Source organism: Callospermophilus lateralis, chromosome 7 (genome assembly GCF_048772815.1).
Source record: "Callospermophilus lateralis isolate mCalLat2 chromosome 7, mCalLat2.hap1, whole genome shotgun sequence".
Taxonomy (NCBI): Eukaryota; Metazoa; Chordata; class Mammalia; order Rodentia; family Sciuridae; genus Callospermophilus; species Callospermophilus lateralis.
Genome location: NC_135311.1, coordinates 2336249 through 2349812, shown reverse-complemented (window position 1 = coordinate 2349812; position 13564 = coordinate 2336249). Strand labels below are relative to the sequence as shown.

The 13564-nt window shown below is 41.4% G+C and overlaps 1 protein-coding gene across 6 annotated transcripts in view; it reads right to left on the bottom strand.

Annotated features, from left to right (window-relative positions):
* Nucleotides 1-4772, bottom strand: part of Rprd2 (regulation of nuclear pre-mRNA domain containing 2) — a 95089-nt gene extending 90317 nt beyond the window's left edge. For 2 of the 6 annotated variants that reach the window (XM_076861760.1, XM_076861761.1), the window contains exon 1: nucleotides 3775-4772. In XM_076861760.1, the coding sequence (XP_076717875.1) occupies nucleotides 3775-3979 (205 nt within the window). In that variant the 5' untranslated portion in view covers nucleotides 3980-4772. The remainder of the gene's footprint in view (nucleotides 1-3774) is intronic. The other 4 variants (XM_076861762.1, XM_076861763.1, XM_076861758.1 and 1 more) reach the window with 2 other exon arrangements.
* Nucleotides 4773-13564: the final 8792 nt, after the last annotated feature.

Below are 13564 nucleotides of genomic sequence, written 5' to 3'. Positions count from 1 at the left end.
TTCTGTTCTAGTTGCTTGGAGATATAGCAATAAACAAAACACAGGTTGTCATCTGACAAAGGAAAATAGACAATAAACATGTAATAAGTGATTTCATATACTGAAAATAAGATGACATAATAGCAACTGAAGGTGAACAAGACCTTTCTGAGGAGATAATATCTGAGGTTAGATCTAAATGAAGAGAAGGTAGGATCAGAAAAGAACTAAGAAGCATGCAGAGCAGTTAAGTATAGGGTCTTATGCTGTAGACCACAGTAAAAGAAGTTTAGAACTTAATGCTGCTGCAATGAGGTATCAAGGGAGGGTTTTAAAGCAGAGAAAAGATTTTAAAATAACCATCTGCTTATACTACTGAAAGATAACTTTTTGAAATCAGAAAATGAGAGCTAGGGATATAGTGAAGGGGTAGAGTGCTTGCCTAACATGCAAAAGTTAAACCCTTGGTTTAATCTCCAGTACCAAAAAAAGAAAAAAAACAAAGAAAAAAAGACAATAAACACTACAGCAAGCAAAATTTTAAAATGTATGAAGAAAACTGGTTAATCGGTGTGGATCTTCAGAGAGCACACTTGCTTTCAGTAAATTATTTCCTTTATAATTTATTTTTCTTTTTGGTGAATAAAAGTCTCTTATGACACATTATTAAATCAATGATTAAAATGAAAAGAACGCTGAGGACTGGGGATGTAGCTCAATAGAGCACTTGAACAGCATGCTGGAGACTCTAAGTTACATCTCCATCACCACAAAAATTAAATAAATAAAATAATATCTCTGGAAGCCAGGTGCCGTGGCGCATGCCTATAATCCCAGCGGCTTAGGAGGCTGAGAGACAGGAGGATTGCAAATTCAAAGCCAGCCTCAGCAAAGGCAAGGTAGGGAAGTGCTAAGCAATTTAGTGAGACCCTGTCTCTAAATAAAATACAAAATAGGGCTGAAGATGTGGTACCTGTCCCCCCCCACACACACCCACACAAAAAAAAAAATCTCTGGAATAGCATTTACTTAAATTACATAGAGATCTGAATTACTAAATCGTGGATGTCAGGAGAGAAAAAAAAAAAGCAAAAGTGGCATCAGGAAAATGGACAGAAAGATTAGAAATTTCAAATACCTACTTCACAATTTTGTCTAAAGTAGACTTAGCAACCAAATTCAAACTAATGTAAGTCTAACTGTAAAGAAATATAAAATTAAGAGGCCAGGGACATGGCTCAGTGGCAGAGCACTTGCCTAGCTTGATGAGGCACTGGGTTCGATTCCCGGCATCACATAAAAACAAATAAAGGTATTGTGTCCATCTACAACTAAAAAAAAGAAAGAAAGAAAAAGATTTTAAAAAAAGAAATATAAAATTAAATGAAAATGTGGTCCAATACACAAACTATTTTCATTGTACCCTTCACCACTCATTTGAATAGGTCTCTCAAAAGTCTTTATTTAAGGGTTGGGGATATAGCTCAGTTGGTACAGTGCTTGCCTCTTATGCATAAAGCCCCAGCACAAAAAAAAAAAAGACTTTATTTATAATCAAGTTTTGTAAGTACAAAATGACTATGAATTACCCCTACCCATTTTAGAAAGTTAAATTCCATTCCCCTAGGAAAATCATACCAGGTTTAATAAAGTCAAAAGCTTTTATAGTTAAAGAACTACACAAACTATACAGAACAAACTTCAGCTGAATTATTTCCTTCTTAGAGCAATCATTTTTTCACTTTTAAGATATCAACAGAGGAAATAAGCTCAGACATAGTACATGGTATCAACACAGGCAGAAAAATTCTGGCTCCAGTGTATCACATTATTACTGACTGGGAAAAAACATCTGGTAATTGTCATTTATGATCCCACAAGGTAAGGACAGGGACCACCTTATTCTTGCAAAGGATGTAATCATAAGAATTAAAGCAGTAGAACAGAACAGCAGGAAATATAAAATGCTTGCATAATTTAGTAAAAACTTTGTAAGACAGAGTGGAGAACTGGTTCTCGTGCTCACATTAGCACTGTTTGCTCCCTGTGGTGTACCAAGTACATTAAACATTATTTTACAAAGTTAATGGTGGAGCCAGTTCCCAACTACAAAATTTTACTGAGTAACCATTAGCAACCTGACATTTCTGAGCGTTAATGTGCTCTTTTTGAAAACCATGGTTAAAAATCTAGTTCTCAGCTGAGCCCAGTGGCATGGTCCTATAATCACAGCTACTAGAGAGGCTGAGGCAGGAGGATGGCAAGCTCCAGGCCAGCCTGGACAACTTGGCGAGAACCTGGATTAAAATAAAAAATAAAGAGGGCTGGGAAAGAAGCTCAAAGATAGAGCACCCCTGTGTTCAATCTCATTACTCAAACAAACAAACACCACTTCTCAGTACATTATAAAGTATATTATATGGAATAATGAAATGTCGGGCCCATACTAGACACATGATAAGTCTTTGATAATGATTGCTAGCTTATTTGATGTTCTAGGTTCCAATGTTCTAGGTTTGATCTGCTATTGGCAAAGAGATTAACTAATCCTGTCTTTCTCTACTAACTAAATTTTTAGTATTATTATTCAAAAAACCATAAGAAATGTTTCCAAATCCAAGTTCCAACACAAATGGTTTGAAGCATTGGACCTATAATTTTTCAAGCTTTATCCAAGGTAAAGACAAATCAAAACACTGCAGGGGCAATGCCAGAAGTAGGATAAGAAGTAAGAATAACTGAATGACCAGTCTCACTGGTAACATGCTATAGAGAGAAAGCAAACTAAAATTCAAATAGATGTATGTGAAGTTTGGGTTAACCCTCTATTCTCAGCAGGAAGTGACTTCTCCACATTTTCTCCTAAAGAATTTGAAATCTTTTGGAAAAATCCATGCTGAATGGACCTCTTTTCTGTAGTACAGCACCAAAGTGGGGGGAAACACACACATACCAAGGCAAAAAAACAGTAACTAAGGGGAAAAAAAAGTATCATATGCTTTAAAAAGCACGTTTCCCGTTTTGATTACCTATGAAAACAAATTCAATACTGTAAGAAAAATAAGTAAATAAATTCTATACTTCAGGTATCTAAAAAGTAGCCAAATATGCCTTCCACGATAAGGTCTTAATGATGACACTAACTATCCCAATTGTTTCTGGTCCGTATCAATAAGTCTTTATTTTATTGCAGCAAACACAGGTAAAAGGAGAGCAGGTAGTCGGTCGCCCCAGATCCACGCAGAGCTCATGCTGTTTCCTGTAACACCTATCCAGGTGAGTCCTCCTTCAGCACACATCACAAGTTTTAGGGACATCCAGATAAGGCCATCCTCACTACATATCACAACTTTCAGCTCAGCAGAAAACACGAAACGGTCTAGCACCGTCTGGCTAAGTGAGTGGACTTCCCATGCTGAAACGTCCCTGATCTACACCAGGAGAACCGGAGACGACTCACAGCAAGGCCTACAGGAAATAAACGGACGCGACAATCTCGGTGGGGCTCAGGGGAACGCGCAGCCCACTCGCAAGCTCCGTCTGAGCTGAAAGGGGAACATCTGGAAGGCTCTGGGCCCAACGGCCCAAGGTCACACCAAGTCAGAGGCAAGAAAATATCCAAGAAATGGACCTCCTGCGGTTCGGGGCAGCCCGGCCCGGGCTGGGGAGGTCGGTCCCAGCTTCCCGGCGAACCAGCCCGAGCGAACGCAGCGGCTCCGCGGGGAAGCCCCGAGCGTTGCGGGCCGTACTTCCTTCCACCTCCCAGCCTCCCGTCCCGGGCGCCCAACAACTCACATCTCCGGAGCCACTTCATCCAATGGTAGACGATAGTGCTGTGGTGTTTCTTGTTCTCTATACACCAAGACGACAAGCCTTGAATGGATTCCATGGTGTTGGTTACCGACTGGAATTTTCGATCCAACGAGGACTCCAGAGCCCCTGCCGAAGAGGCTGACGAGGAGGAGGCCTTACTGCTGCCTCCGCCGCCGCCGGCCGCCATCTTCCCGGTTTGCACAAGCGCTGCTGCTCCTCTGGCGGCGGCGGCGGCGGCGGCGGGAGCGGGCAAAACAATCACTGCGAGTGCGTGGAAGCCGTAGACGGGGAGGGAGGCCAGAAGGCGGGGGAGTGCACGCGCTAGGCTCTCCTGGAGGGACGGAGGGGAGGGCTCGCTGCCCGGCACGCTGGCGGCTCCTACGCGCTGCAAGGTGGGGCTGCGGGCTCGAAGGTTTATCGATATTTGTTCAGGGGTCGTGTTTAAACCAGTCAGTAGTCAGGAGAGAAATACGACGAAAACAGAAGCCTTTCAAAACGCCTGGCGCCGAGACTAATGGTTTTTTACTCTTCGGCTCTCAACGCTAAGGCCCTTACTCACCCCTATCACCACACTCCTGTGAGCCAGGGCGGGCGTTAATATCTTAAATTTAATATTCCCCGACTGTCCCTTCAGTTGCAGAAATCTTTCTCTCTCCTTAGATTCTCTTGCACAGAAAAGGCCCAAGGCTACCTAGTCAGGATTTTTTTTTGCAACGCAATAGCACCAAAGGGACAGCAACAGCATCGCGCACGCGCGGCCTGGCCCCGCCCCCCCGCTTCCTCCTCAACCTTGAAAGCAAAGGGAGGCGTGATGGCGGGGTAATCTGACCAATCAAGGGAAGAGTTCGAGAAGCGCGCGCAGGAGTCCGCAAACCCTCAGGGCCAAGGAAACGCTTCGATTATTTGTGCGCCTGCGCAGCAGATCTGCGCGCAGCGGACTGAAAGTAAAAACCCAGAGGGAAGGAGGAAGGAGCTAATCAATCTAAGGAGAGGTTAGAGGGCGGGGCCCAACACTCCGCTCCGCCTTTCGCTTCCTCGCGGGATCGCTCTCTTGTCGCTGTTTCGCTCACACAACAGGGCCAGGAAATTCCCACTGCTCCAAGTTCACTGTTAGTTCTTGGCGTCTCCAGCTGCTGCCATCGCTAACGGGGCACCGACGCGTGACAAAATGGCTGGCAGCCATCTTGCAGCGCCGCAGAAGATGCGCATGTGCCGGGTCCAACGAGCCATTCACTACGCAGACTCCTAGAACAGTCCATTACAGGCTCCCCTGGACGATACCATTCCAGCCAGTCGGCTGCATAATCCAGTTGTAGGAAGAGGAAATAATTGAGGAAGTGAAACAAAAAATTTTCCCTGTTAAACATTTGGAGCGAGGAAAGAATGATTGGCAATATATGACTTCATTTTGGCCAGTTACGATCTCAATTGCTTACTTACTACATTATAGTTTTACAAGAGCCTTAAATATCGGTTGATGAGCACAGCCAAAAACCAATCATTCCATTATATCGGCTTATGTAGATCTTCTGGGCAGATTTGCAGGTTCATGTGTTCCCACTGTACAGTGCAATTTTAAGTATTTTATGGCTCCCCAATATGGTTCGTGAGGCAAGGAGTCTTGTCAAGTTCACGTCTAGCATTAATTCAACAAAAAGTTGTTGAATGTTGGAATGCTGTTTGAGATTTGTGGGAGTAACAGTAAAATAGGCAAAAAACGTTTGGTGCTTAGTGGCAGGAGACCTTAAACAAGCATATTTCAGTGCATAATGAGTTGTATAAAGAAATAGAAAGAAAAAAAGAAAGAAATAGAAAGCAGAAGGTGTAGAGAGTGTGTGACAGAGAAAGAAAGTGAATGTGAAGGGAAGTGGTATGGTGAACTAGCAAGGGTTCTGAAAGAAAATGATATCTGATGTGGACCCCGAGAAAAAGATGAGCAAGCAGATATAAGAGGGGACAGGATAGCAGAAGGAACGCTAAGTGCAAAGACCCTAACACAGGAAATGAACAAGGAAGCCAGTTTGGAAGAGAATAAGAGAAGGGGACATGTGGTACAAGATGAGTTAAGTTGGAGAGGGGAAAATTTCCTGGTAGGGCTTTGAAGGCCACTGTTAAGGACTTTACCAGAGGACAAAATTTCAACAAATTTGAAAACTAACTATGCACAATACCACATGCCTGTAGGAGGGCTGTGGCAGAAAAATCACAAACTGGAGGCCTATCTCAGCAACTTAGCAAGGCCCTAAGCAATTTAATGAGACCGTGTATAAAAATTAAAATAAAGAAGGACTGGGGATGTAGCTCAGTGTGTACAGCACTGCTGGGTTCAATCCACAGTTAAAAAAAAAAAAAAAAAAAAAGACTAACTGGCTTTATGGTTAAAACCAGGCAATATTTCATTCCATAAAATATGAGTTTTTTTGTTTTTTTTTAATTTTTTTTAAGAGAGTGAGAGAGGAGGAGGAGGAGGAGGGAGAGAGAGAGAGAGAGAGAGAATTTTTTAATATCTATTTTTTAGTTATCGGCGGACACAACATCTTTGTTTGTACATGGTGCTGAGAATCGAACCCGGGCCGCACGCATGCCAGGCGAGCGCGCTACCACTTGAGCCACATCCCCAGCCCCAATATGAGTGTTCTAATGAGCTGAAGGGAAAAGTCTGTCATTATTAATCAGAAAGGGCTGAGGAAGGCAGAAATAGAAGAAAAAACATTGTTCAATTCAAATTCTTGTAAAAGTTAAAGCAGGATGCTTTCCTTTTCATGCTAGCTATGAATGACCTATTTGGAAATTTGGCTATTATCCTGATTTCTTGAAAGGTTAAATAAACAACAGTTTCATTTTGTGACATGGATCTTTTTAGCATGAGTAACTTTAGTTTCCCTTGTTTTGTGGGCTTAGTGCAAACCAGTGGCCTCCTATAAATTTTATTTAACAATTCTGAAATAGGAAGCTCTTTTAGTGAGAGAAGTTTTAAGCAAAGAAATTACATGGTGACTATCCTGTCATGTTTTGTTTGGGTTTTTTGGTTTTGTTTTGTGGTATGGGGGACTGAACACCAGTGAGCTATATTTTTTTGAGATAGGGTCTTACTAATAGCCCAGTGCTGTCCTCAACTTGTTATCCTCTGCCTCTGGAGTACTACAAATACAGGCATGTGCCACTATGTCAGGCTCATGTGATGTTTTTGCTACTGGGATTAAACCCTCATGCTTTTTCACTGAGCCACATCCCCAGCCCACCCTCCTCCCCACTTCCTAAACTGCTTAGCCTTCACTTAATTGTGGAGGCTGGCCTTGAACTTGGGATCCTCCTGCCTCAGTCTACCAAGTCACTAGAATTATAGGCATGCACCACCACATTGGGGGCTAGGGTTGTGGCTCAGAGGAAGTTCACTCACCTAGAATGTGTGAGGCACAGGGTTTGATCCTCAGCACCACATAAAAATAAAATAAAGGTATTGTGTCCAATTACAACTAAAAATTATATATATTTTTTAAAAGATCACACTGGGGGCTGGGGTTGTGGCTCAGTGGCAGAGTGCTTGCCTCACATGGGTGAGGCACTTGGTTCAATCCTCAGCACCACATTAAAAATAATAGGGCTGGGGTTGTGGCTCAATGGTAGAGCGCTTACCTAGCATGTGTGAGGCACTGGGTTTGATTCTCAGCACCACATATAAATAAATAAAGGCTCATCAACAACTAATAAAATATAATAATAATAATAATAATAATAATAATAATAAATGAACAAAATTAAGTTAGTTGTCTTTACAACTAAAAATATTTAAACAATAAATAAATAAAAGGATTGCATTGGTTGCTAGGTTGAAAACAGACTTTAGAGCTACTAATTGGGAAACTGAGTAATCCAATTAAGAATTGGGCCAGAGGGATAATGAAATAAGTAATGACAAGTGACATCAAAGTCTGAGGCTGGGCACAGTGGCACACTCCTATAATCCCCAGCAGCTAGGGAGGCTGAGATGGGGGAATCATGGGTTCAAAGCCAACTCAGCCTAGTCAGGATGGAGCCTAACATTTTGCCAGAAGGAGTGGTTGAGAGGTGACACCATGGAGCCATTAAGATGATGATAATTAAATTAAGCTGTGTATAATTGCTGTGACTGGATGATGCTGGATTTAAACAGGCTGTGTATTCAGTTGTATATGGACCCCTGCTGTCTGGCAATAGGGAGGCAATAGGGCTGTGTATTCAGTTGTATATAGGGCAATTGGGCTGTGTATTCAATTGTATATAGACCCCTGCTGTCTGGCAATGGGGAGGCTCCTGCTGCTACTTTGGAGTTTTCCAGGAGCCTGGTGGAGGGTGAGAGAGTTCCTGGGGAGTTCGGGCAATAAAGGATTTCCTGTTTGAACCTACAAGTGGCTCCTGACCTCCAGCCAGACTGCAGCATTTGGTGGCCCGCTGACTCGGCTGTGGCTCTCAACAACTCAGTGAGACCCTGTTTCTAAATAAAATACAGAATAGGACTGAGGATGTGGCTCAGTAGTCGAATGCTCTTGAGTTCAATCCCTGGTATCAAAAAAAAAAAAAAAAAAAAAAAATTCTGGATATACTTTGAAGTAGAGCTCAAAGGATTATTCACAGATTTATGTTGGGAATGAGAAAAACAAATGAATCAAAAGTAGCACCAATGGTTTGGTGTTTTTTTGCTCATTTTGGAGATGTGGTCTTAGTATGTTTCCCAGGCTGATCTCAAACTCCTGGAGCTCAAGCAATCCTCCTGCCTCAGTCTCCTGCCCAAGGAGCTACGACTACTTGTAAATGTCAGCACATTGGACAAAGTCAAGGGTTTTTACCTGAGCAACTAGAACAGTAGTGTTTTGTTTTATGGTTGCCCCTAAAGATTCTTTCATAGATCTTTATTGCAAATCCTCCCAATACCCATGATATTTTAATATTAAAAAAGTACAACTTTATATATGATCATATATAGTACATAATAACTATGCTTAACCTAAGAGTAAGCACAAATTTTTTAAAATATTTTTTTTAATTGTAAGTGGACACAACACCTTTTTATTTTATTTATGTGGTGGTGCTGAGGATAGAACCCAGGGCCTCACACATGTGAGACGTGTGCTCTACTGCTGAGCCCCAGCCTTGTTAGTTTTCCTTTCTAATTGGGCATTTAACCCAGGGACACTTTGCCATTCATCCATATTGCTTCTATTTTTTTATTTTGAGACAGGGTCTTGCAAAGTTGCTTAGGGCCTAAATTGCTGAGGCTGGACTTGAACTTGCAATCCTCCTCTCTCATCTTCCAGTGGTTGGGATTATAGATGTGTACCAGCACACCTGGCCAAATATGTTCTTTTTATTAAATGCAGAGTTAAAGAATGAATGATTATAAATTCTGTTAAGTATTAAAAACTAAGCTGGGCATTATGGCTCATACCTGTAATCCTAGCAACTCAGGAGGCTGAGGCAGGAGGATCTCAAGTTTTAAGCCAGCCTTGGAATTTAGCAAGACCCTGTCTCAAAATAGAAGCCTATTGCAGGGTAGGGTGGCGCAGGCCTATAATCCCAGCAGATCAGGAGACTGAGACATGAGAATTGAGAGTTCAATTCCAGACTCAGCAAAATCAACTCAGTGAGCCCCTGTCTCTAAATCAAATATAAAATAGGGCTGGGGATGTAGCTCAGTGGTTGAATGCCTCTGAGTTCAATCCCCAGTATCCACCCCTCCAAAAAAATATTAAAAAGAGGGGTGAGGATTGGGAGGGAAGTAGCTCATCAGTAGAGTGAGAATCCCCAAGTTCAATCCCCACTACAGATAAAAGAAAAAAATTAGAAAGGACCTTCTCTCTCTCTCTCTCTCTCTTTTTTTTTTGGTGGTGCTGGGTATTGAATCCAGGGCCTTGTGCATGTGAGGCAAGCACTCTACTAACTGAGCTATATCCCCAGCTCCAAAGACCCTATCTCTTAAAAAAAAGAAAGAAAAGCTGGAAACAGTGGCAGAAAACTAGAGTCACAGCTAAATGGGTTGAGGCAAGAGGACTGCAAGCTCAAGGCCAGCCTGGGCAATTTAGCGAAACCCTGTTTTTTGTTTTTTGTAAGAGAGAGAAATTTTTTAATATTTATTTTTTAGTTTTCGGTGGACATAACATCTTTATTATTTTTATGTGGTGCTGAGGATCAAACCCAGCACCCCACGCATGCCAGGCGAGTGAGCTACCGCTTGGAGCCACATCCCCAGGCGAAAACCCTAAAATTTGTAAAAAGGGTTTAAAAAAGCTCAGTGGTTAACAGCCCCTGGGTTCAATACTCAGAACCAAAACAAAAACCAAAACAACTTTTCTAAACCTCTACAAAGGAGAAAAAACAACAAAAAACCTTATTAAAGCTGTTCAAAAGGGTTTGAAATAGAGTTTGATTAAGTTCACGGTATATTAATGACAGCATTTCAATATAGGATCTATCCTGAGAACGACATTGAAGAGTACATCTCTCTTTATCCACTCATTTTACCAAAAAAGGCAGTAGCTGCATTTGGCTCTATTCAAACAAACCATGGTTTGTCAAATTAAGCTCCACCACTGACTGCTTATAAACTTGGGCAAATTTTTTATTCTATGCCTTTAGATTCCTCACCTCTAAAACTTACTTTTAAGTTTTTAAAATAAGTAGGTAATGTTTACTGAACATAATGCTCAATACTGTGTGGTCAAGAAAGCTTTTTTTTTTTTGGTACCAGGTATTGAACTCAGGGGCACTCAATCACTGAGCCACATCCCCAGCAGTATATTTTATTTAGAGACAGTTTCTCACTGAGCTTCTTAGTGCCTCGCTAAGTTGCTGAGGCTTTATTTATTTATTCATTTTAATATTTATTTTTTTTTTTAGTTTTCGGTGGACACAACATCTTTGTTTGTATGTGGTGCTGAGGATTTAACCTGGGCCGCACGCATGCCAGGGGAGCACACTACCACTTGAGTCACATCCCCAGCCTGAGGCTGGCTTTAAACTCGCAATCCTCCTGTCTGAGCCTCCTGAACCGCTGGGATTACAGACATGTGCCACCATGCCCAGCAAGAATACCCTAAAGCAGGACTAGGGTTGTGGCTCAGCAGTAGAGGGTTGGCCTAGGATGTGCAAGCCCTTGGTTTGATCTTCAGCACCACGTATAACCAAACAAACATATAAGGGTGTGGTTTGCAACTATAGCTAAAAAAATAAATATTAAAAAAAAGAATGCCCTAAAGCACAGGGAAGAGTGATCTGACAAGGAGTAGTCTCATTTTAGGTACTTCATAGTGAATAATAAAAAAATACTGCTTTCAGATACTATTCAATGAATACATCTTTGAAGTAATGTATAAATTATTTATACATACATTTGTGATAAACAATAGGTCCCCTGCCCCTGGGATCTGCATTAATCAAGAAACACTAATAACTATTCAATTCTCTTAACTTGCAAGTCTCACGATATAATGTGCACTTAAAGCAGCAAAGTAGGTGTAGGCTAGGCTTTTTTTTTTTTTTTTTTAGTTGCCAATGGATTTTTTACTTTATATATTTATATGCGGTGCTGAAGATTGAACTCAGGGCCTCACACATGCCAGGCAAGCACTCTACCACTGAGCCATAGCCCAGTCTTTTTCCAAAGATTTTATCCTGCTCCAGGAATTAACAACTTCCCTTGTCTGGGGTAGTTTGCTTATGTCTAAAAAAGGGAGAAGTCTGGGGCTAGGGATGTGGCTCAAGCGGTAGTATGCTTCCCTGGCACGCATGCGGCCCGGGTTCAATCCTAAGCATCACATACAAAGATGTTGTGTCCGCCAAAAACTAAAAACTAAATATTAAAATTCTCTCCTCTCTTAAAAAAAAAAAAAAAAAAAAAAGGGAGAAGTCACACTGGTTTCCCTTAAGCCCTTTCACAGATCCTTGTCTTTTTCTACCTCTTTGATCCTAGGGATCCCTAGTACTGCCTTAAAATTGGAACTTTAATTAGAATCTGAAATATGTAACTTTTTTAAAAGGTTAAATTTTGTGGGGGGAGGTACTGGGAATTGAAACCAGGCACTCTACCACTAAGCTACAACCCCAGTAGGTTTTTTTGTTTGCAGGCAGGGTCTTGGTAAATTGGAGAGGCTAAATTTCTTTGTTGGTGGTGGAGGTGGTACCTAGAATTGAACCCAGGCGCACTTAATCACCGAGTCACATCCCCATTATTTTTTTTTTTAGTTGTAGATGCACAGAATAATTTTACTTATTTTTATTTGCTAAAAATGGAACCCACTGCCTCACACAAGCTAGGCAAAACGCTCCTTCATTGAGCTACAGCCTCACTCTCTCCAACTTTTTATTTTTTTAAAAATTTTAATATTTAATATTTACTATCACAACATCTTTGTTTGTATGTGGTGCTGAGGATCGAACCCGGGCCGCACGCATGCCAGGTGAGCGCGCTACCGCTTGAGCCACATCCCCAGCCCTGTTTTTTATTTTTTTAATAATTATTTTTTAGTTGTAGTTAGACACAATACCTTTATTTTACTCATTTATTTTTATGTGGTGCTGAGGATGGAACCCAGGGTCTCACACGTGCAAGGCAAGTGCTCTACCACTGAACCACAACCCTAGCCCTTTTTTACTTTTTGAGATGCAGTCCTGGTAAGTTGCTTAGGGTCTTGCTGAATTGCTTTGAAATTGTGGTCCTCTTGCCTCAGCCTCTGGAGCCACCAGGATTAGAGGTATGTAACACTGAGCCCAGCTGTGCTGAGGCTAATCTTGAATTTGCAATTCTCCTGCCTCAGACTGAACTGGGATTACAAAGTATGTGCTGTGCCCCCTTTAAAAAGTGTTTTCAAATTTTTTTTTTTTTTTTTAAATTAGGGATTGAATTCAGGGGTGCTTTACCACTGAGCCACATCCCTTTGGCCTCATTAAGTTGCTAAGCCTGCCTCTGAACTAGTGATCCTCTTGCCTCAGCCTCCACAGTTGCTGGGATTCCAGGAGTGTGCTTCCATACCCAGTTTACTGTTTTTTTGTTGTTGTTGATCCATTCCTAATATATACTCAATAAGCAATATGAAATGGAAGGACAGGCATTTGGACTTCAATGGATGCTTACCCTGATTCAAATATTAAAACAAACAAACAAAAAAAAAACACAAAACTCAACACACAAATATTAAATGCTAAAACAGAACCAATCACATTGAGTCAAATACTTAGGAAAAATAAGGCTGAATGTGTAGCTGAGTGGCAGGACCTAGCATGCATAAGACCCTTGGTTGATTGGGGATTCCTCAAATTAAAAAAGAGAAAGGGATGGGCTGGGGATGTGGCTCAAGCGGTAGTGCGCTCGCCTGGCATGCGTGTGGCCCAGGTTCAATCCTCAGCACCACGTACAGACAAAGATGTTGTGTCCGCCAAATACTAAAAAAATAAATATTAAAATTCTAAAAAAAAAAAAAAAAAGAGAGAGAGACAAAGAAAAAGGGGGAAAATGTATTAGTAAGAGACAAATTGAGCTAAAACTTGAATCCTAGTTCATCTTACCAACTGACTTACCCTCCTTAGATTCTCCCTGAGTCTATATTTCAGCCAGAACTAACATTCTCATTATATGCACCTATCTGAGGAAATGATTTCTAAGACCTGAGGTGATCCGTTAACTTTTGACTCCTATCAACTAAAGATTAAGGAATGGACACGATCTGTCTCCTATCCCTTAAACTCTCAACACTTCCCCTGCTTCATTCTGCCCCCAAAATCACTCGTTTTAGGATGAGGT